Consider the following 25040-nt stretch of genomic DNA (forward strand, 5'->3'; position numbering starts at 1 on the left):
TCTTTGTTGCCTTTATCAGCATGTAGAGACACACACACACACACACACACACACCCAGTATGCACCCGTGGACGCACAAAACAAAGCCAGTATTGTGGGTTGCAGCCTCTCACTCAGACACTTGACGTTACGACATTTTAACTGAGTTGGAATCTTGGTCTGTCTCCAGTAGTATGACAGAGAGATGTGAGTGTGTGACTATACTATACTATACTATACTATACTATACTATACTATACTATACTATACTATACGATACTATACGATACTATACGATACTGTACTATGAATAGATAAAGAGATTATACCTATTCAAGAGGTTTAAGGTCTAGGAACAGCATTTGCTTTTAAAATTGGAAGGTAAGTGCACAACAACAATTGTTAATACATTGAAAACATTATTTTGCGATGTACATATACAAATTGGCTAATGTGTGCACCCAATTAGACTCATATTCACCGCATTTAGTTGTGTCCCACTCATACATGTAAAGCAAAAGTCTGACCAATTTTATTAAAGCATCCATTTTATAGGTTTATTTATTGATAATTTGGCAAATTAACAACACAACTCATCACAGTTTTACTCCACTGAACGATTTATAGCATCTGTGCTAGTTTTGTCCAAGGTCAATAAAGGATATAATGAAGATTAGGGGGAAGGATAAGGAGATTAATCATCTGTATCATCGTAAATGCAGGTTTACAACTTTTACCTTTTTCTTATGTATACACATGTTTGTATCTGGGTTTCTAGATTCTGTGTAGTTTTGATGTACATTTCTAAAATCTGTCCTCCTCCCATCAATGCTTGTGTCCCTCACACAGACACACATGCATTCACACACACTGGAGGTCGTGCAGTCAGCTCAGTGCCTGAGTAGCAGACTGCGACACAGCGTCCTACTCCCTCCCTCCCTCCCTCTCTCTGGTTCTGCAGTCCTCTCCCCTCCTGTCCCAGGCAGCGCTGCTCCTCCCGCCTCCTCCTGCAGCCCTGCCTCGCTGCTCATCAATAAGCTGAATTCACTAATCATATTGCGAGAGACAGAAGCGGACAGAGAGCAGGGCAGCCAGACCTCGCGTGCATCATCAGTGTGTGAGTGTGTGTGTTTTGCGTGTGTGCAGCTGGTGAGCGAGGAGGGAGGGGTGTATCCTTGCAGGGAGCTCTTCCCTGTTGTAGTAACTGACTACGAGCCATTACTTCACTGCAGCAGCAATCACCCTCTCGGCATTAGTGAGCCAGACACACCAACCTGTCTGTCCCCTCCTCTTTTCTCTCTCTCTCTCTCTCTCTCACTCTCTCTCTCTCTCTCTCTCTGCATATTCAGCAGAGCTGTGTCCTCCTCTCCTCCTCATCACTCTGCCACTCCTGCGGCACTGCTCTCTGCTTGAAGGGGACACTGGCCTGCTCCTCACCCACTGATTCTGCATGACTGTCACAAAGGTAAGACCACTTCGGATGGAGGGGAGTGGGGGGGGCAACTTTCAGTCACGTCACCAGGGATTTGAGCCTGGAGGGGGTTATTTAAGGGCGTTATTCTCTTTTGTGTGTTTTTGTCTGTGGAGGATCAGTTTTTTGAGGGGTGTGTTGGAGTTGCCGGGTTGTCAGGATGCTGCTGCCTCAGGATGTGTGAGAATGTGTGTTGCGGTGACTGTTCCTGTTAGAAACGCAATCAGGTTCTGATGAAAATCTGTCAAATTCTGTGTTTACATGCTCTGTTTTTCGTACTTTCTGGGTATAAGGAAGTTATTTTATATTTGTAGAAGCTACATGAACTTTATTTAGATGAGACTCTGTGTTCGGAGAAGAAATTAAATGTCAGATTTGGTTTTAAAAGACCTGTTTCTTTCAAATGGCTTGACTCCATTTCAAACTCAGTTATCACATCACATGTGCAGGATTTAAACCTTGTTGTGACCTACTGTGACTTTAGCATCACTTTTTTTTGGATTTGGGATTTTGATAGTTCGCTCTAGTCATCGTAGCTTCTCCTTGATCTAAAATCAATTGGTAAAAACGCATTTGCATCTGTAACTACAGTAACATTATGGGGACTCATCGCCCATTAAAGGATGTAAAGCTTGGGTTAAAACTTGGTATTGTTATGACTATAATACATTTTCTGGGAAATGATTGAAGTCAATGCATGGTCCCCCAAATGTGGGTGTGGGTGTGGGTGTGTGGATGTGTGCGCGTGCATGTGTGTGGGTGCGTGTGCGTGTGCGTGTGCGTGCATGTGTGTGTAGAAGTCTTAAGCTGATCTTAAAATACTCATTGACCGGGTGAGTGTTTACATGAACCCATGTTTCTATTGGTGGTCGCAGTCTGTGCTTAACACTGCAGCATCCAGTTAAATCCTCTTATTCAATTAACAGAGAGAGAGAGAGAGAGAGAGAGAGAGAGAGAGAGAGAGAGAGAGAGAGAGAGAGAGAGAGAAACAGGAAGAGACAGAGGAAATTAGCACACCTGCTCCCATGTAGAGAATTAACCTGGACCAAAATAGATGACCGACTGTAGACACAGGACAAGGGCCTGTTTACTCCCAGTCACACACCTGCGACTTCCACACTAAAGTTCTGTGAATGCAGAAATGTGTAGTTTGCGTTTCTGGCCTGAACTCTTTAAAAACACTACACAATAGCACAGACAGCTGCTCTCAAAGTGCAGTTTCCCTGCCTGTGGGAGGAGTGTGCAGCTGTGTAGGTGGATGTTCTCCACTATGAGAACTGAGAGAGGGAAAGGTCAGGCGCTACCGAGCTGGCTTCGAGCCCAAGTCTAAATCTAACTGTAGACAAGGGCAGATGCACTGGAGAGAATTTCAATGAATTTGCCCATTTTTCTTTTTTTCTTTTAATTCCTACCTGCAATCATGGTAATGAGGTGAGGGGGGGAAGGAGTGAAGAAAAAAGGGGAAAGACATAAACATCCTTTGACATCTTTGCAAAAAAAAAAAAGGTATGAAAGCACATTACCCAATTGGATGTAAAAGATGATGGGTGTGTGTGTGTGTGGGGGAGAGGGTCTGGGGAACTGTTTCCGTAGCTCTGCCTGCCAACAGCAGTGAAGTCACCTTGGGGAGGGATACAGGACAAGAGGCTGCTGTGCTGACAGGGCTAAACAGCCTTCTACCCTCAGCTCACACATTCAATAGGCTGCAACAAGATTCAACAGAGACAGTCTCTACTGTGCCTACATAAAAGATCTGTATTGTCCGGTCTGACCATTTAATATTACAGTTTGGATTTACAAAAGCATATCATGTGTGTTGTGTATGTAGTTTTGGCTTATGAGCACCAACGCGTCAATTAAACGCAGAATTCTAAGAAGTCAAATCACACATCACATCAATTTTTCTGCAAATCTTCCTGGTACATTTTGTATTAATGAGTTATTTGATCCTATTAAAAAACGGGTGAAACATCGTGATTGACCATTACCCGATGCTATCGATCTTTATATAGAGTCCATAGGCTGTTGTTTGCTGTATTTCACTACATTTACACTTCTAGGGTTAACGCGTGAATATGATGTATAGCAGGTGTAGTCACGATTTGGACTTATCATGACATCTACTGAAAAACAAGAGATTCTACCACTGTAAATAAAACATTCTATTGATCAAGCAAACCTCACATTGGTGGTGGTCCTTGAAATTTGAATATTACTTTAATTTTACAACAGATTCTAATGTTTTTACAGCAGCAGTTTTCTTCTACATAAAGTATTTATTGACTTTTCTAGTCAAACAGCTCTCATGTCTGTGTTTTTATGTCTCTGGGGAAAAGTATTGCTTTTTCCCCCTTCCACCATTTCACATTTTTCAAGATACCGTAGCTGTAAAGCGTTATATTGTTTTTTGCTCATCCCTGAAGTGAATCCAGGATTAATTTTCCATTTCAGACGTTTGTTGTTGATTCATGTAAAGCTGCATATACATATAGAAGTCGTCCGTACTAACTAAAATAGATCTGGACATACAGCGGCTAATATTCTGTGAAATGTATTTGTTTCTCGCTGCAGTGGACAGATCAAGAAGAAACTTTCACTGCTGTCACAAAATGCTGTCAGAGAAAATGGGTCAGTGCCTGTTTAAACCCACGGCCTTTGCTTTCAAACATGACCCGGCAGGGCTGAGTCCTCTGTGAGATGGGACCATAAGCTGTTTAGCTTCTTAAGACCAACACTTCAGTCTACTGGCATTCATTTCTTTGGGCCTGGAGGTGTATCGCTTAAATTGCTACCAAATATCATAATACCTCAAATTGAAAGTCATAATGTGATTTGTAAGATACCAGAGGGCACTGCATCTCTAAATTTCTGGATGATGTTTTTATGAGCAGAATCTACCTCCTGTGTAACATGGAGGAGGGAGGAGAGGACGTTAAACACGGCCATAAGAAAGTGGAAGGACACTTTGTAGAGTGCATAAAAAAACAAGGCCTATTGGTCCCTTAAATTCGATCAAGCTGCACCAAATTGCAAACAGAAACCAATCTCCTAAATATGCCTGATTTAAAAATATAATCAAGATCTATTAATTATTTCCTGGGCAATCAGTGAAAATAAAAAAGGCCCAATGTCACAATATAAAAAAAAGTAAAAAATATTCCTGGATCTGCTCCCTGATTCAGATCTGCTCCAATATTATTAAAGGGTTCTTCCATCATCATTTGTTTGTCTGACAGAACATCATAGATGAAAAAAGAAAAACAAGTTGGAGAGAACGAGGATGTCATGCAACACAAGCTCTCGACTCAGTGATATTACATTGTTCACATGTTAGTACCCTCCATGACCCACATTAATACTAAATAAACCTACTGACAGTCAACAGAAAAACCTTCTTGACCTCATTTTTAAGTGCCAAACTGGTGTAATGGCCTATTTTACAACAAAAAATGACATAATGTTTATGCACTGCTTTTTGCAGCTTTGTTATATTTCCATTGACATTTAAATGTTAATTTCCACTGAAAATCAGCTTCCAGATACAGAACTTGCAGCTTGTTTGAGCTTCAGTCTAACACAGAGAATACTGTATATCTTGTGTCATTTGTACCTTATCGTGTGAATATGCAGCCTATCTACGAATGATTGATGCTTGATATCCTACGGCTGTGGCCTGGAAATAAGTAGAATATTGAACAGAAAATAAAAGACTATATTGAGACATGCAGTAGTGCTACATACAGTATGCTGTAGTGGTGTAGCAGAGAACTGCCAACACAGCGAGCACACCGGGGCACTGCGTGAGATTAATATAACTATATCTGGACACTCTGTTCCCATCTGCTTTGTGATTGCGTGTTTGTCTGTGTGTGCATGAGTGTGTGCACATGGGTGGGAGGGCACAAGTGTGAGTTGGCAGACACATTGCGTGTAGGTGGGTGGATAACTTCCATTACTACTAAATCGGCAGCGAGTAGTCGAGATCCTGTGGAACCATCAAAATAGCAAACGTGTTTATCGGCTGCCTTTTGACCTTAAACTGTGTGAATGTGTGCATAGGAAATAAATCCTGCACAAACAACAAAGCTATACAGTAAAGCTACTCAGCGTTCAGTTTGTTACATAAAAGGCCACCTCAGCATCCTCCAACAACGCAGGGGGGGGGGCAAAAGAGGCTGAGCTCTGGCATTGATCGTTGCCCTGAGTTACCTTCCTGCCAGTTTCAGCTTTGCTCTCAGTCCACAGGGCTCAGGGGAGAGGCATAATGGCCACGGCGGGATTTCTCTGTGAAAGAAACTGACCTCTCCAAAAGACGGAGGTCACGCAGCCCTCCGTCTGCCAAACAACCTTCAGCCACGGACTTAAAGCAATAAAAGCACTAAGGGGCTGAGTCCTGTTCCATAGTCAAAGCAATTTCGGAGCATTTAGCAAACTATTCAAATGTGCCATAAAGCATAACGGCAACTCGCTGGCATGGAGAGAGCTGCACAGAGCGTTTATGTGGACGGTTCTGTCGAATTAGAAAGCTGTGATTTGCGTGGCGACCCCTTAAATGGTCCAATTGTTTTTAGTTGGATTCCACAGAAAGAGCAGTGTGCCAGGTCTGGGAAGGGAGGGGGTGGGAAGAGGGACGCTGAGGGAGGAGGAGAGCGACCAAAGGGAGGAGGGGGGGGGGGACTCTGACCTTTGGAGTATCCCTTTGTTGTTTCTTTGGACACCAGCAGAAACTCCCCAGCGAACGTTAAAGGGAGTCCATACGGTGATAAATGGTGTTCCCAGAGGACACACACACACACACACACACACACACACACACACACACACACACACACACACACACACACACACACACACACACACACACACACACACACACACACACACCCTTACTTATGTCCATATGACTGCTCCTGCAAGCAACTTGTAAGGCTTAATTAATTTTCTGGCTCATAACCTTAACCTTAACCATCTGCCCTGCAACCCTAACCTCACCCTCATCCAATTTTAACTCTAAACCCCAAATTAAAAGCTCAAATAATCTGTGGAAGATGGCAGGAGCACCCAGATGTACGCCCGTTATAAAGGAATAACTCTGTAGATCTAAAACTCAGCCATCACACATGTACGTGGATGTTTTACTCCAGCAAAAAGTTTATATTTAACCCGCTTACGTGAAATCTGTATAATTCAAAGTAACCTTCCAGCTGTGTTAAGTGTGTTTGCAATTACATATCTGCAAACAACCCAATTATAAAGGACACCCATGCTGCTCTGATGTCAGGCACACATGTGGTTGGAAAAACATCTGAAAGCCATTTCAGTGTGTTTATGATATAGCTTCTGCTGTTAACTGTAAGGCCGTTAAGGCTCTTGTAGCATGAAACGATTCGGGATTCATTTTAAAGATAGGAAAGCTTTTGCAAATCTAATTTTTAAATGCTTTTAATACTGATTTTACTAGTCCAGTCAAAATAGAAAATAAAGTTTGCCGTGAAAAGGCTGCGCCCACGTACACACACAAATCTAAGCACATTTAGACACAAACTGTTCAAATCCTTTACTCGGGGCATCTTGCCCACCATAAATCCTAATTGAGTCTGATTTAGACCACTGGCCATTTGTCAAGCTTAATGTTTACCCGCACGCTCTCTCACACACAGTGACACGCAGACTGGCACATTAAACCCAGAGCTAAATCGCTAGCCTAGCAACCTAAAAACCCCACTATTCCTGGAGCAAGAGAAACAGGCCTAACACAACACTTTAGCAGATTAAGAATACTAAATCCTGGAAGAAGCTTTTTTTCTGTTTCTTATATACAGTTTAAAGGGAGCGGTGTGTGTGTTTGTATGTGTTTGTGTGTGTGTGAGAGAGAGAGAGAGAGAGTGTGAGAAAGACAGAGGGAAAAAGGGGAATAGTTGTAAGAAAGCCACAGAAAAGCATTCACCACAGGAAGACATTCAGATCTCATGAGCTCATTGCCTGTCAGAAAGCTTCCTTATGATCGCTATGTGTGTGTGTGTGTGTGTGTGTGTGTGTGTGTGTGTGTGTGTGTGTGTGTGTGTGTGTGTGTCTGCCATTTCAAATCTGTGTGAAAACCCTGAGGTCTCTTTCCAAAAGAGTTGGGAAACTCTTCTTTCCTTGTGTCACTGCATAAAATCCTCCACTGCAAAAGCATTTGCACAATCCAGACTCTTGTGTAGTAGATGACTTTCTCAACAAAGTATGTCTTCAGAATTCCCTGTGAAAAGTGCAGAGGGCAAAGATTTCTTTGTGGATTTTACTTTGGGGGAGGGAGCTGAAATTATTTGTTAACATCCTGCAGCAGAAATACAGACACAGGAGAGAGTGACAATTACCAGCATCCACTTTCCCCTCCAGCTGAGCTTAGGTACACAACCCATGGAATGTGTGTGTGTGTGTGTGGCCCAGGTATTACTCATGTTGTGGGGACATGGTCACATTGTGGAGACTTGTCTTCCTTATGGGGACAAAAAGCAAGTTCCCATAATTTAAATCCTTAATTGTTAATGTGAAGACCTGTTAGGTTAGGTTTAAATTTAGGTTAGGCTCAGGTCTAAGCAAATAGTAACTATGGTGTGTGTGTGTGTGTGTGTGTGTGTGTGTGTGTGTGTGTGTGTGTGTGTGTGTGTGTGTGTGTGTGTGTGTGTGTGTGTGTGTGTGTGTGTGTGTGTGTGTGTGTGTGCGTGCGAGCCTGTGTAAGTTGAATCAGGACATAGGATGTGCTTCCTGTTAGTGAGCCTGGGGACAAGACAATAAGTGCACTGAGACAGACTGTGTACATGCATGTGTGTATGATTGTGTGTAAGAGATGGATGCGTGGTAAAAAACTAAACCGTGTACACTGTAAAATAATCATAGTCTCGAGTAAGATTAGATAATAATTCAAGTTTCGGTTTCTTCAGGAACTTTTATTTGTATGAATTTAATTTAGCGTAAATCGTTCTAAGAAACAGAGACTGAATGATTTGTTGAGTTTCTAGTTCAATCAAACACTCGTCTGTCCTCTTTCCCTCATTGTTTGATCATTTCTTTTAATCCTTTCACCCACTCCACTGCAGTTACACATATCAGTGGGAAATCTCCAATTTGCTCTTGTCACTTGTCTCCTCTTGTTGTGTCCTTTTGGTTTTCTATCTCTATTATACCTCAAAGCTATCTGCCTTTATCTGAGTCTTTATTTTTCTCTCTCCTCTGGTCATTACGACAGCATTATAGTGACATAAGCTGCTCTATTCTCAGATTGGCTCTGGCGCCTTGAAACAGACTGAATAGCTTGAAGCAGCTGTAAAGATGAACATTAGAAATAAACAATGGCAACAGAATATTCTTCTCGTGAATTTTATTTTTATAGTTCGAGAGGTAATTACCACAATTTTAGTTTATGGACCTCGTCAGAGCAGCATTTATGACATGAGTTCACTTTAGTGGAAGATGTGTATATATGAGGTATATATGTACAGAATACAACATGTAAACATAGTTGGCAACTAAATTGTGTAATACTCAGAGATTTTTATATTATTTTCCACTCTTTACATCAATGAAACTTTTAAAGTTTAAATGCCAGAGAAGTTTCTCACTCCTGCAACACAACTCAGCAGCAACACAAACTACATTAACACAATTGTTATAAAGTTGAATAAACACCTTCTTGTTCAGTTTCAACATTATAATCTTCACGAAGTAATAAGTTACTGCAGGACTGTTGTATTAGCCTGCATTAGTTATAACTAGTGACACCTAATGAACTTTCAACTTGGTGTTTACTAACTCTCTATTCACCAAAATTATTTCTGAGGTATGGGTTCACTATTAAGTTGTAAAAAAACTAACAAGAATCGTGACTGACCATCAAACAAACCTGCAGATTAGAGAAAACGAAGGAAAATTATAAACATGGCATAAACATCCACAACAGTTTACAGACCAACTTCCCTGTTTTGTCTGCTGTAGTTTCCTTAGTTTTGACCAACTCATTGTTATCTTTTATAATTTCAGCTTTGGAATTTGAACTAAATATATCTAATATCGGACTGTTTGCGTTTCATCGTTAATGGCCCTGGTTTGGTGACGTTGACGTGACCACAGAAATTTCTCGAACACAAATTATTCATAACAGACTGGAGAAACTTAATATCCTCAGAAACCAGTCAGGCAATCAGGCTCGTGTCAGGCAGGTAAACTAAAAGTCCAAACCCCAAAAAATCCCAAAAGTTGAAACAAAAAGAACAAACCAGGAAACTGAAGCTCAGAGAAATGCAGGGATGTGAACAGACGAACTGATAAAGGAGAGTGGAGAGAACACAGGTGTGACACATTCAGGCAGGACAATCACAAAGGAGGGAAACCAAACAAAGACTGGAAGCAACGTAAGAGAGAGACACACGAGAAAAGAAGCTTTAAAATAAAACAGGAAGTAACAAAACCAAAATGTAAACAGCTAGATGAATTCAAACAAACAAATCCAAAGTCCAAACATGAGGAGGTTACTGGTCCAAAGGGAAATATCAAAATTTCACCAATTTAAAAAATGAGTCCAACACAAAGTTTAACCAAAATAAATAAAAAGACAGAAGATAGATTGATAGATGACTTTATTGATCCCCAGAAGAAGATATTGAGTCGTCATAGCAGCAAAGATATATCTAAAATCTCTAAGGCAGTCTCTCTACGGGGTCAGAATCATGACAGTAACCAGAACTGGTCGGTACAGTGCCGCTGCAGCAGAGTCTTCATTGGTTGACTCACTGAAACAGTAGCTGCCTGGTTTGGAGGATTGATGACGTGGTGTCATGGAATCTACTTGTGTAATTTGATCCCACATCACAATCACAGACTGACAGTAGCAGTGCTGTGTTGGGTTTAAATGCATATATGTATTTAAACACAACACACTATACGGCACTAATACTTTGGATTAGTATATTAATGCATTTAACTCTCTAACATACAGATGATTATATTGTCTTTGCACATATCAGGTGATACTGCAGGAAGAACTGTATTCTACACTGAACGAGACAGTGCTGAGGACCTGAGTGAACATAAGTGAGCAGTGAGTGGGGGAGTGGGGCAACGAGAGAAATCACATCCAGGGAGGAAGATACTACCACCCACTCTAACACACACACACACACACACATCGGAGTTCATCAAGGTCACATCCAGCTCTGTATTTCGCCTATGGGCACCGATAGCAGTGTAAATATAGATGTCAGTCTCTGTAGCACAAAATACTTTCCCTCCGTCGTGTGTCTTCATTCTTAGCTCTTGTCTCTACTGCTCCATGTCTTTCTTTATATTGGACATGTGTTTTAATAACCATGCAACAATTTCAAATGGAGTGAATTCAGTTCTGCTAAAAAATTCGAACAAGTTAGTCACGGTGGTTTGTTGCTCTTTAACAATCTGATGAGCCCATGATCACATAAACCATTAATACATAAGCCTCTTATAAAAGGATGCAGCATAAAGTGTGAGCTTTGAGCCTCAGATAAACCCTGGTGTGTCAGCGGTTTGTTAGATGAGTGTGGCCAAAGCAATCGGTTTCATAAATGAGGCTGGTTGCAGTTCAGTTGATGTTTAGAGAGAGATCAGTCGACAAGATGCAGATGAAACCTGGCGTCAGCTCAGACGTCAGACTTGGGACATAACTGATGCTGTGTTAAAGAAGAGGAGTGAAGAAGAGTGAGTTGTTCTAGCTGCAGCCGTGATTCCTCTCAGTTGGTTGGGGTTTCCTGCAGGGGGTCAGGAACCTGAGGGACCTCCTCAGACCAAGAGAGGAGCTAGACGCCATTCCAGAGATGTTTTAAAGATAAAAAAAAGTAGTAGTGATCTTGTGTTATGATTTTAAACATTTCTAGATATCTGTCTTGAAAATGTTGCGTAAGCAGCCGCATGACACTGCATCACTGGGGTTTGATTTATACTGGAATTCATTTCACAGAACTATTATCTGATGTTTCCTTCTGAGGAACGGCAGTATAAATGTCAATCATCCATATATTTGGAGAATTTGTTATTAATTCCAGCTGTCTGGATTTCTGGAGTCTCTCAGTGCGGTAACACAGTGGACTGTCTGTCCGACCACGCGAGGGACAAAGAGGCTTTACAAAGAACTGGACATTAGAATTCATAGAACTCCAGTCATACTTGAGCTGCATTCCCGGTTACTTGTGGAATTATTAACATTTGTGATTATTATTATTATTCACCATCACACATTGAGTGTAATACAGTATTTTTAACCCTAACCCCAATAATAAAACATATTTCCCATTCATGCAGAATTCTATGAAACATCAGTTTAAATACTTTTTCCAGGGACATTTTCATGCACCTGCAAATTCCTTTGTCTACTTTGATTACGAAGTGACCTCTTCCTTCTTCTTTAGTTTAAAGTTTGTTAAAAAGACATTTTCATAACCTTGTGTTGACTTTTTTGATTTCAAGTTCAGTGCTCAGGAAATTCCTGTGGACATAGGATGGTTGGACATAGATCTACTCTTTGCATTTTCTCGGCGTGTTATTGTTTACTGGACGAATTCACCAGCTGAGAGCCATCTGTGTCTGCATTCCTCTCCACCGTGGGTGCTGACTGCTGCTGAGAGGGTTTTCAGGGTCTACGCTGATGTGCCAGGTCATTTATTTATGTAGATGGTCCGTGGAAAGAGATGAAGTGGAAACAAGGACAGAAACACACACGTCAGAAAGACGGAGCGAAAGGGAGGGAGACGAAAACACATAAGCGCAGATTTAAGCATTGATAAAACCTTTTTCTTGTAATGTTAATATTAAGATTTTAGCATAAATCGTGTAAGGTTTGTAAATAAAACTAACCTGAGCTTGTTGTGTTTTCTAACTGGCTTTTTTTTCTTGATGAATTTCTTGTGAAGAAAAGCAAAAGTTTCACAGAGCTACATTCTCATGATCAAATCAGGGATGACATCAAAACCATTGAAGTTACATTTGACTGGTAAAAAAAAAAGAGTTGCCCATTTCTCAATTGCGTCGGTGATTCCCAGAAAAATTAATGGATTATTAAATGGGCCTAGGGTCACAGGCCCAGGGGCCCAAGGGGTCCAGGGGGTCCCTGCAGCAGATCCTCTGTATCAAACCCCTGTTACCATTTGTTATTCAGAAGTCAATCAAACAACAAACAGATGGAAAATGACCACAAAGAGGAACAAAAGTAGTTGACATAAAACAACCACAGAAGAACATGAGTTAAAATACATTCAAAACAATAAAACAGATGTAAGAGGCCACATTCTGTGGATCAACACTTGAAAAAATCAATTTGAAACATTTTAAACTTATTTTAGTTCTCTTTTGCTTTTACAATCTTCAGCGTATCCTTCTTGTTGAGAGTAATTAGACAAACTGCTCTCAGTCTTCGTCCTGTATTCGTCCTGTCGGTCACACAGGGACCGAAGCAGCTCTCACCGCTCCTCACTGTGAGGAACAGGAGCTTTGAACCTCTGTGCTCAGGGTAATAAATGCTCAGAGACGTTGTTCCACAGCGTCAGGGGCAAAAAAAGCAGTTGTGGTTTTAAATGGAAAGGTGCTGAGGGCAGCAGCAGAGAAAAGCTCGCAAAATTAACGAAGGTCCTTGTGTCATGGAAAGAGAGAATTTGAAGATTCAACATTAATCTTTATTTTCAGTCTGTGAATATCTCAGACTGCAGCGTACAGAATGACCACACACATGAATCTGCATTGAATGAAGCATGTAATTTTCATGAAGGCAGCGTTTATTGCAGGACTGTTGCATTTCTCTGCACAAGATTAAACTATGCGTACCATAATGGAACATTAATAATATAGCACATGTCTACAGATCCGGGATGATTTGAAAAACCTGGATGTATCATCACAGATTTGATAAGATTAGTCTAATCCCCAAAAACTGGATACACAGAAATAAAGAGGATGCAGATAATAAGGTAAATATGAGTATGACTCAGGAAGTGAGCAGATCAGTGGGGAGTCGATGGTGCCAATAAAGAATCCCTGCTGGAATAATATCCAAAATTAAACATCTGTGTCCACAGAGGACAGTGAAATGAGGTCTATGTTTTACAAGTGGATTTTTAACTGGGACACATCGACTTGCTGTGCTGTTGAGGTCCGATCGACAGGCTGGATCAATGCAACAGACCGGAAGGAGAAACATGATCGACCATTAAATAACGTACTTCTATACAGCTGCTATACTGTCCTGCCATGTGTGTGGTACTTATATTTTATATTAACTATATAATATACCTCCTCAACAGTGTAAAAAACGATAATAAACATATGGAGGCCCATGCAGTTATAGAGTGACAGCAGCATTAATATTGCAGTGCTGTGGTTAGTTCCTCCTGGGTGAGCTCATCAACACAGTGGCTCCTCTGAAATAGGTCAAAGTCACAACACATTAACCTTCACCCACATGTGGGAATACTGTCGTTCCAACTGTGACTTAACCAGCTCTCACATGGAGACAGAGGTGATGGCGGCCGCCTCCTTTTCTGAGTGTGAGTGTGTGATCGCATTTTCAACAGAAAGCTGACTCCAAGAATGTTATGGAGACACACAGAGAATGAAGATCTACAGGAGTGCATATTCAGTTTCTTATACAGTTGTTTTAACCACCACTGCACATCTGGGAGTGTGTTTCTCAAGCTGCTTTCAGACTAGAGTGTGAATACCTAAACCCGTCGCATCTCGAGTGGCCCAAGTTGACCCAGTTTCGAACAGAATTGTGAATTAATATTTGGGTTCAGGTTGAATTCGATCACATTAGCCGGACTATCTGCTTGATCTTTTCTACACTGCACATGTCTGTAATTGGGAAGAATGCCTGCCGGGCTCAGATTGACCTCTGCTAATTTTATTTCGGTTCAGTCGGGTTCTGAGAGAAAAGTGCGGCCCAATCTTCACTCTATTTCAGACGTGCACTTAAGTCCGGACAGTTTCCTGAACTTTTCCTTCCAGCCCTCTCTTAAGATGTTCGGAAAATGTGAACTTGTGCGATTACAGCTGGAAAATATTCAGAAAACTCAGAGCGAGCGAGCAGAATGACTGATGATGTTTCTAACACGCCAAACAGGAAGAATACAAATATGTCCAAAAAAAAGGAAAAAGAGGAGCCATATGCGTAGAAGATGCTGACAAGGATGTCGACTTAGAAAGACCAAGAGATTCAAGAGGGTTTGGTGATAAGAACCAACACTGTTGTTGATCTGCTATAAACAAAAACACTGTCCTTTCCATGTTGGTATTTATACATCATGTCCTGCCTCCTGCTGCTCTGCTCCTGCGGCGCCACCCTTTGCCTGAATGTTCCAGACATTTTCTTGTTGTTGTGAAAGGGTCTGATTCAGACGATCTCCTGCTGCTTCTTTATATGTGAAAGGCAAACTCCGGAAAAACGCCTGGACCCAGTTTTCCAGACATTTTCTGGAGTTTTTGTCTGAAAACGGCTTCAGGTAGAACAGTTAGAAATCCCTGCAACATGATGAAGAGCACTATCTCGCTCTTCATTTCATCTGTCTGATTTTAAACAGGGCATTTAACATCTCCACTCATGACCTGGCCATACATTATATCTCAGTTCTTGTTCAACCTGCTTACTTCAGTAGAAAAACCCATTAGGAGTCTTTTCTCACCCCCCTGCCCTGAATCAACAGGAACATCTGGAGTTTCCCTGCCCCCACTTCAAAGCTGGCAAAGGTGCCAGAGCTGCAATCTGTGTGTCACTGGACCTTCTTTGTTTCGTGCCAATGATGATAAACTGTGATGTACCTATCTCTCGTTTCTGTTGAAGAACTAATAGAGGGAGACAATATGTTTCGGGCCGATTTAATCCTCTCATGGCATCATGAAGAAGCTCTATCTTATGTTTGCTTTAATTCTACTAAATTTACATCATCACACTACTCATGATAAACTGATTAAGATAAGACAAATACTGGTTTGTTTTTTCCAGAGACTGAAGATATCTAGATATAATTAATATAATTATCTATAATCATAGAGCCTGTATTTACAGCACACCTTCATTGTGAATCGACCATAGTACATTAACTTGTGAGTAACCATGAGATAGATGAGAGCTGACCTTGCAAACTAATGTTATATTGATGTGTACAAGGATATCACTTATCTCATTGCCCTGCGTAACTGAATCAGGCAAATAGCCATGTAATAGGTTTTTACTCCTGGTATCCTGCCTCTGCACCCACTGTCGATCAGTTCATCTCTCAACAAGATACCTCAACATTGATCAGACGCACAATTACAGACGCACAAGGACCCTACATCTTGTGTAGCGCCACCAGTAGACCAAAATGTCCTCTGGTGCACAGGAAAAATAAGAATCCAAAAGGCAGAGATGGCATAAGATGTACTGATTCATGCTCCTCAGAGGAAGAATCCTATCAGTATCAAGCAAAATATAGCATACTGTGTCAAACATCCAAACAAAGTATTGTTTTCCTTATGTCAATGTATTTGTGGCTCCAAGACTATTAACTTTTGGCTTATTAACTTCTTCTAATACCTCTATTAGACATATCAGAAAATTTGATCTATCGTATTCTGTTCCTTTTTAGATGAATGATCATATTCTTCTATGTCTTTCCAAGCGTATCACATCAGTGATCGGAGGATCAGTATTCTTGCAGCACATATCCAAGGTTAGACAGTCGCTGTCTGGATTGGAGAAGTCCTTGGCCAGGCAGATGGTCTGGCACTTGGCTTGGCACAGTCCTCTGTCTAGGATTTGCTTTTTCACGCTATCCTTCCCTCCTGTCCCGCGAAGAGAGACAGAGTTACAGATAAAGATGGTGAGAGGACATGAGAGAGAGAGAAAGACAATGCAATGATAGATTGAGAAGTTATTCACCAGGAGCGTGATCAGTCCATCTGGTTGCTGAAGTAGTTGAGCAGGATTTCCTGGCATACAGAGTCTCTGTGGTACTGAACTTCAAAGCTTTGTGACTCGTCCAGGTTGGATGAACAAGTCGTTTTCACCAGAGTGGAAACCTGAGTAATAAATACTTACTCATAATCTTAAATATTCGAGGTGGCTGTCTTTGAACCAGTTACTTGATTGATTTATGGTTTTACGGAGAAGAGGAATAGTGGCTGGCAAGAACTTTTGAATCTTAGATCCTGGTTAGGGTTAGTTGAGCACTGTTCAGATACATATTTAGGTATTTTACGCTGCTGTCATGCGAATAAAGCTTAACATTGATTCTAGCACATGTCTAAGGAACATAGTGTAAGTGAATGTAGGGTGTGTCCAAATCCACTTTTGTTAGTTTAATAGTGGAAAAAAATGGTTTCTGCACCAGGCGTTTGTTCAAAAAGTGTTTTTCTTAGCCTCTTTATAAGTCATGGGTGTATTGTGGGTGTAACATGCAATAAACCAATCAGAGCGTCATCTCCCTTTCCCTGTAAATGCTAAGAGATGCACTTGCAATGTGGCAGATTTCTGTAATAATGGTGGACTTGCTCAGTAGTAAGAGAGCGTGTTTCCCTGCAGAGGAAACCGTTACACTTTGCTCACATGCAGACCATCTGTGGGAGTAAAAAACCTGAGAGCATGTGGTTTGTGCAGCCGCCTGCGTAGGCACATGCTACTATCTTGATTATGCACTCTTAAAATATCAGTGAAACTCTGACTTCAGACCAGGATTTTGTTTGTCAAAAGCACAATCGTCTTTCACTGCCTCAAAACAGCCCGACCGCACCTCATTTTAACACCAACCCATTGGTGCCAAGATGGGCACAAGAGCATCGGTTTAAACAGTAACGTGGAAAAAAACAACTGCGAAAATCTGGGAGTAGAAACTTATGTTGTGCAAGTCACCGCATTGTGCCATGTTTAATATAGGTGTGTCCCAGTAAGGCCTTAACTTTGTGATAATGTAGTTGAAATGTAGTTAAACCATCATTTATTTCTCTGACATAATGAATTAACCTCTTTGGCACAGACCAACTAGAACAGAACTCAGTAGAGTGCAAACCTCTGCCAAGGCCAAACAGTCTCTTCAATTCAATCAAGCTGCACCAAATTTCACACACTCATAGATATCAGTGCCCTAAATATGCTATAAATATAATTTTCATCAAAATCCATTTATTTTTCCCTGGGAAAATGGTGGAAATGTAAAAAAAAAAACCTTATCTCGCAAACTCAAAGACCGTGAAAACGATTGCGTGATCTGTCCCGTGATCCAGATCCAAAGCAAAATTTATTGGGTTCTTCCCTGAATCACATCCTTCCTCCAAGTTTCATGTTATTAGAGCCAGTTTTTGTGTAATGCTGCTAACCATCAGACAAACACACACAGCTGTTAACACTCACTGCTCAGCGATCACCTTCCTGTTTGGAAACGCAGTCTCTTAGCAAATGTGAAGTAATAGCTCCTCCCACAGAGCCGTTCCTGTGGTCTTATTTCAGTGATGGATTTCAATAATCTGATGAAAGTGCTCCTCCATCTCCTGCGTCTGCGTTTTGGACTCGTTGCCATTTAGCTTTCTCATTTTGAACCCCGGCCAGAGGGATTTCATTTTAGAGCTGATGGTTGTGGACTGTGCCATAAATCAACTTTCTTCAGAGTCGCTCCTGTCAGAGCTTGTAAGCTTCCTCCTGAACATAATTTCAATTATCTGTAGGTGTTAGCTTTGCTCTAAGAGATGTCTGCCATGTGAAATTCATTCTGTCTCTTCAAACATCACTTGTGTTACTGTATTAAAAGTAAACTTCAATACAGAAATAAAACACACAATATAACAATAGCAAGTATTACTATTTATTTACAGCTCTGAGGATGGAGCATTGACACTGATATTATTATATTTTTGACGCTACAGTTATTAAATTCCAAAAATATCAGTGTGTGTGTGTGTGTGTGTGTGTGTGTGAGTGTGTGTGTGTGTGTGTGTGTGTGTGTGTGTGTGTGTGTGTGTGTGTGTGTGTGTGTGTGTGTGTGTGTGTGTGTGTCTGCACACCGTGGAGTGCGCAGGTGGTTAAACAGAGGGGATTTAATCTCTGCCGGGTAAAAGCCTCGTCTGCTCCTCCTCCTCTCTGTCTGCTCTTTTCTTTGTTTCTTTAAATATTTCATCCTTCCAGTCGGTGCACTCGTCTCCTCCTCTCTTTTCTCTTCTTATCGTCTCGTCTCTTTCACCTTCAGCCCCTCGTTCTTCTCTTTAAGACACTGTTCACCTCTCTGTATGTGTCATTTGTCTCTTAGCTCCACACGTCCTCTGGTTTCTCTGTCTTTTCTTTTTTTCACACCTTGCGTCTACAACCCCCTTCTGTCATTTGGGGTGTGGGGCTCAGCTCAAATCATTATGCTCCAAAAAGCATGTGGCAGAAAACTCCTGGGGGGAAAGCCAAAGTGAACACATGGGAGATGATTAATTCCTTTAATTATTAAGACCTTTCTTAAGGTTTTTCTTCAAGACGACTGACCATAAGTGCAAAATAGAAAAATGTGTGTCTGATTTGTGTTTGAATGTAAAATATATTATCTGACAGGAAGAAAGATTAAGAAAATATCTAGAACTAGTTATTTGTGAACATGTATGTATGGAAGCCTGAGAAATACTACAGTATAGTGATTATATTCCCAGGATGAACACATGTCAACAAAGTATGTAGGATGGATTCCTGGATCCCCACTCCTCCATGTTCCTGCGCTCTGATAAGTGCCCTTCAGCTGCGTTTCTCGGTTTCCCGTCCTTGAGCAGCGCGCTCTTTGCACTATTACCGCTGCTTAATAGGGCCGGTTTAAAACCTGAGAGCTGCCATTAACTGCTGCATCTCCTGCCATTATCACAGAGTAATACCCGATCATCATGCAGACACACTCCCCCACTCATGCAGCACTGGATCTGGATCTGTGGTGCAAAGACGGGTAAAGGCGAAGCTCTATTGTTCATATAGACATGAGAGCTGCTGATGTTACAAACACTTTGTAATCTGAATTTTTAAAAGTGCTCAATAAATAAAGATTATTAGTATAGATTATTTTTAAGGAGGTAAGATTGAAGATCTGTAGATATTTGATCATCAAGTCACAAAGTGCTGAATTAATAGTTTGACCTTTGATAAAGTTATAACAAATCATCCCGTGGGAGCCATGCATTTTTATAACATGGCTGTAAACTGTAGTTTTGCACAACCACCTCCAGAAGAGACAGCTTGCTGGTTACAGAGCTGACGTGATTTATATTCTGACACCCAACCCTACTGTTCACTTTAATGTGACGTGTGACACCTCAGTCTTGTGTCATTAACTGTCCGATAAACTCCAGAAATAAGACAATAGACGTTAATTGGAACTGGGTGAGTTCCGGTCGCTCTGGTGACCTCTATTTTCAGCTGATTGAAATTGATGCGGGCTCAAATAAAAGATTTCACCTTACCAACATTCCTGAACTGTCCGTCTGGAAAATCAGACACAAAGCCAGATGGATTGATTTAGTGTGGGCTGCTGGAGCAGGTGTGTTAAATCTATTCTGTTCTGTTTTATTCCATGTGCCACTGACAGCTGCCTTTGCCTGCAGTGTCGGTCGTGGGTTTTATTTACTTGATTTTGACTAAGATGCTTAAGTATCAAGCATTTTTAAATTATTATTTTTTTGAAGAATGTATATATTCTAATGCCGCATGGAAACATGTAGGTGCACCTTTCAAGGAGGTCCCAACTTCTCCCTTTAGTTGCTGCTCATACTTTTGTTCTGACTTTTTCATTTTATCCGACAATGAGGCTGGGACAAAGAAGAAACCACTAAATTTTGATGCTGATCTTGGCAGATTCAGGATTTTCTTCATGGATAGGGTGTGTTTTTTTTTCAACATTTTCTTTTATTTCCCAGGGAATAATTAATGGACCTTGGCTACAATATCTGGCACATTTAGGGAACTGATATCTCTGAGCGTGTGCAGTTTGGTTTATTAAGCCTTTGTTAAATACAAGTCAAGAGCTTATGGGTCAAAGTATTGGAAAAAGACAAATATTACAAATGTCAAGGGGTTTTTTGGATGAGCTTTCTTATCCTCTGAAATCTAAACCTAGTGTCACCTCTGCTATATTGACCAAAGTTAATTTGTATGTGATACGTTGCCTATAATGCACTTTGGGTAAGATGACACTGTTGTTAATAGACTGACAGTTTGATTCCCTCTTTGAAATGAGCTGATAAAGTTTCTGTGCTGTATTATATATTCATTGGGTCACCATTTGTGCAGGATTAATGTGCTGAAGTGATGTTGATGGCTTACACTTTGCTCTGATAATCAACAACAGCACACAGCAGCTTTTATAACCACGTCCCATCAGACATCACCATGGCAGACATCACTAAAGCAGCGTAGAAAGCATTCCAGTGCTTTCAGCTGAGCTGTGACACTTCCTGTGCGAGTCCCACTTCACGCTGAGAGGACATTTCTGCCAACGGAGCCAATAGGATATCTCTCGTTTTGTTCAATCTACTTCTTGCAGTGAGGGGAAGTCATCATAAATGACTGTACAGTGTCGGTGCCAAGAGAGCGGAGGAAAAGGACGGAGCACGACACGACAACAGGGCTTCACTATGTCTGAGTGACAAGAGGCACTGTCGCCCTGAAGATTTTCTTTCTGTACTGAACATTAGCTCAGATGGTTCCACTTCCTTATTTGGCCCCAACACACAGAAAATCCTGACTGGAGTAGTTCTACTCTTTGATTTCATTTGGTGGAGACTGAATGGTCTTTTATTGTTAATACTGAGTCTGTGTGTTGTCATTGCCTGTGAACAGTTTGGGAATCGTGCGGACATTCGACTGCAGCTGAGACAACTGAAGGGAACAGTCTAGTTGCTGATAAACAGCTGTTTTTTTTATTTTAGTGATTTTTATTAAGCTTCTATCTATTCGTGAATTTTCGATGAAGTTTTTTATCTCATATCTATAAAGATGGACACCACATCCTCACTTCCTTTCACTATCCAGAAATGAAGCCAAAATTCATGGATATGAAGAATGGTGCCATGTCGCATGTTTGGAGCCAGAGTCCGCAGTAGTGGAGTCAGTCTCAACCGTCAATCATGACTTATAGCATCAAATAACTGGTTAAAACCAAACCTAAACTGTGTTTTAGAAAATGTACTGTTTAGTTTGACCTATGTCCCATTCGTTAACATGGAGCAGGCAGGATTTATGACCTATACTCCATCCAGCCACCTGAAGGCGATTGAGATGCTTTGGCTTCACTTGTATAACTATTTGTGGGGCGAATAGTTGCTGTATGGAATAAAACATATGTTTCCTTCGTCTCAATGAGACTTTTAGTGCTTCATCACATCTTTCAGTAAGAATATGTGTGCTGGTGGGTGTTTCTGTTTCAAATCTAACAAGATCAGAACGTCTCAACACATATTGCTGCTAGAACTGGGTCGGGTGTGACTCGCTTCTTCTGGGATTGTTTTGAACAGAGACAGAAAATGTGTTGCTTTTAGGAAAAAGGGTGAAACACTCGAACAGAAAGAGAAAAGATTGAGTGAGCACCAAACAGCAGGAGCAGTGTCCTGAGGCAAGATGTAAAAAAAAACTCAATAAACACACTGTCTCGAGTGGTCTGTGCCTCACAGCCACAAACTACAGTAAATGTAAACTGGTGCCAACACACAACATATGGTCGGACATGGACACAGTTACTGATACACACACATACGTGCAGAACACACCAAGCCAAGAGGTCAAGGCAAACCTCCTCCACAGTGAACCTGCAGGGCTCCATCCACATTTCAAACACACACACCATCACCAGGGGACGCAATTTTCAGTATAACACCTGCATCAGTTGTATTGACCTGAGGGGTCGTCTCAGAAACTTTGAAGCGAAAGACAGAGACGTCAGTGAGGAACCACTGGAGTGTTTCTTCAGCTCCAGTAAATCTTTAAACATGCATCTATAAAGGATAAAAACAATATCTTATAAAGACCAATCGGCCGCTTGAGATTTGTTGTTTTAAAAAATGCAGAACATTTATATTCCCATTAAAAATGTTGATTGTCTTCATGATGGAGGGGAGTGAAACACTGCTGGTGTTGCCGGGGAGAAAGGGCCCTTCTGATTCTAAACAAGCAGTGTGTGGGAAAGGAAGGAGGATGAATGGCTTCTCATCAAAAAACGTCTACTTCTGCCGGGCTGGAGCTTTGACTGTGGTGGAGGCAGAGAGACACAGAGGGCTGAGTGAAAGGCAGGATGGGAGAGAAGAGTAAGAGCAGGGAGGAGGGGAGTGCTACAGTCCTCTGGCTATCAGTACGAGTAGGAGGAGGAGAAGAGGGTGGGAAGAGTGAGTTTAAAGGAGTGAAGGGGGGGGGGGCGGCATGAGAGTGAAGGCACACACATGCCGTCTGCTCGGTTCTGTAGGGGAAGGAAGGGAGAGCGGAGATCCTGGCGGCTCAGTTAGGAAAGGAAGGTGGAGGTTTGCAAACTGAGAAGGCCGCAGGAACACTGGGAAGGTAAGAGGACATTTTCCATCAGGACATTAGTGCTGCTCAGAGTTGGGTTGAATAGTAGAAACTTGACATCAAAAAAGTTTGTTTAATGGGGAAAATATGCAAGAAAACTGTCTCTGCATAGTTAAGGTCTCATGCTGTGTTGCCCTGGAAGGAATGCACAAGTGCACAAGTCTTGTGATGTAGAAACAGTCATTTCCTCTCTTAGTTGCTGTGTTTTTGTGTATGAGCACATCACTGCTCAGTGTGTGTGTGTGTGTGTTGGCTGCAAACACTCGTGAGATTAGAAGACAACACACACACACACACACACACACACACACACACACACACACACACACACACACACACACACACACACAGACATCCTCTCTGTACCATACGCCAGCGGGCCGTGAATGAGCATCCTTGTAAAGAGAGAGAGCTCAAAGCAGATGAGTCTCCCCCGTCTCTCTCCTCTAACCGTCCCTCAGGCCACTTTCTGCTCCTCTTCTGTTCTACATTCATCCCTCAACAAGCTGCCATTATCCTGCTCAAACAGACACGGCTACAGAGCCGAGGATGTGGACCTTCATGGGACGAGGGTCGAGACAGCTCACATGGGAATCTGCTGGATGCATGGACTTATTCCGCCCGAGTACATTTCTTTCTCATGGTCAAGTTTTTTGTTTTGATCACAGAAAAGCATCAGTCACAGGAAGTGAAATCTATTGTTGAAAAAGTTGTATTTCATAAATGTATCATACTGTAGCTGGCAAATATAATTGATGTTTTTTATAAAACAATTACAAAAATAATCAAAAAATCATTTCAGCACCGTATGTGAAATTAAAAAATACAAGGATGGCATTCAGAAGAGCTCATAACTCTTTGTTGATCCACCCCCTGATCTGGATCCACACAGAAATTGAATGAGCTCTTCCCTGACCTATACCACATCCTTCCACCAAGTTTTGTCGTAATCTGTTCTGTAGTTTTTGTGTAATCTTGCTTACAAACAAACAAACAAACAGACAGAGGTGAAAACATAACCTCCTTGGTGGAGGTGAAGAATTGCTGTGGCCTTGTGAACTTAATAAACTCCACATGTGTTCGGTGCTGACGTGAGTGTTCGTCCACTGTTTCCATCTCAGTCTGGTTGTGAGATGGTCCCGAACAGGGAAGGACAATGGCAGCAGCACGGTCATCGGATGTTTGTGTGTGCATACTTACAATACCCCCTATCCGGGGAACAATACTGAATAGAGATTTGCCTGATGTCATCCAGTGTTGCTGCCACTGATCTGACATGAGTCTTAAACTCTTTTCCCCTCAGTTCGTCTCCTGAACTGAACTAAGTCTCCATCAATCGTGTCCCAGGAAACTCGTGATCAGATCCGATTTTCAGGAAATTTCTTTAAAAGTTTCCAAATTCATTAGCGAGAAATCCCCCACAACTTTCCCCTGTGGTACAAAGGTCATTTCACTTCCACTTCCTGTGGCTGAGTCAAGTTTTGAGCCAAAAGTCCAGCGCTCCTTCGATGCGTTCTCGTGGTGAAGTCCCAAACAAAAGAAGGTTCTTGAGTCGAGCGTAACCACTTCTCTTTTGTTTTGTGTGGTAGCTGCGAACAAAGGCTGCTTTTCTCTGGTGCAGGATCCGCATGGACTCAAACTGAGTGAAACAAACAGCACTTACAGTAATGTGCTCGTCAGAGATTCATCATTTTCCTTGTCTTTTTGTGATTATGCGGATGAAGGTCTTTAATATTGTCCCATTCATGAGGCCCTAACATGAAGTGTCAGAACAGTTTTCATCCTGTTTCAAATGTCTCACTCTCTGCACCAATTTGGGCGACTTCACACAACTGCATGTGTGACTGTTATCATGTCTGCACAGATGGGACAACCCACCCTGCAACTGTGGGTTTGCTCAATGTGACATTAGATTTCGCTGATTCTTTCTTTGCAGCCATCGTTGAGTAAAACATTCCCAATGTGGAACAAAAGTAGAAAATAAACTTGTTAAGCTTGTTTTTCATTCATTCTGGTGTGTTTATTAAATGTAAAAAATTGCTAATTGGT

General features: G+C 41.5%; 1 protein-coding gene across 3 annotated transcripts in view; it reads left to right on the plus strand.

The window, feature by feature from the left end:
* Positions 1-1025: 1025 nt before the first annotated feature.
* The window catches only part of coro2ba (coronin, actin binding protein, 2Ba), a 37465-nt gene continuing 13450 nt past the window's right edge, over positions 1026-25040 (plus strand). Inside the window, exons 1-2 of one of the 3 annotated variants that reach the window (XM_035154100.2) lie at positions 1051-1096; positions 1329-1444. In XM_035154100.2, the coding sequence (XP_035009991.1) occupies positions 1430-1444 (15 nt within the window). In that variant the 5' untranslated portion in view covers positions 1051-1096; positions 1329-1429. Of the gene's footprint in view, positions 1445-22846; positions 22983-25040 lie in introns of those variants that run through there. The other 2 variants (XM_047339622.1, XM_035154109.2) reach the window with 2 other exon arrangements.

This window comes from Hippoglossus stenolepis, chromosome 1, assembly GCF_022539355.2.
Source record: "Hippoglossus stenolepis isolate QCI-W04-F060 chromosome 1, HSTE1.2, whole genome shotgun sequence".
In the NCBI taxonomy this organism is placed as follows: Eukaryota; Metazoa; Chordata; class Actinopteri; order Pleuronectiformes; family Pleuronectidae; genus Hippoglossus; species Hippoglossus stenolepis.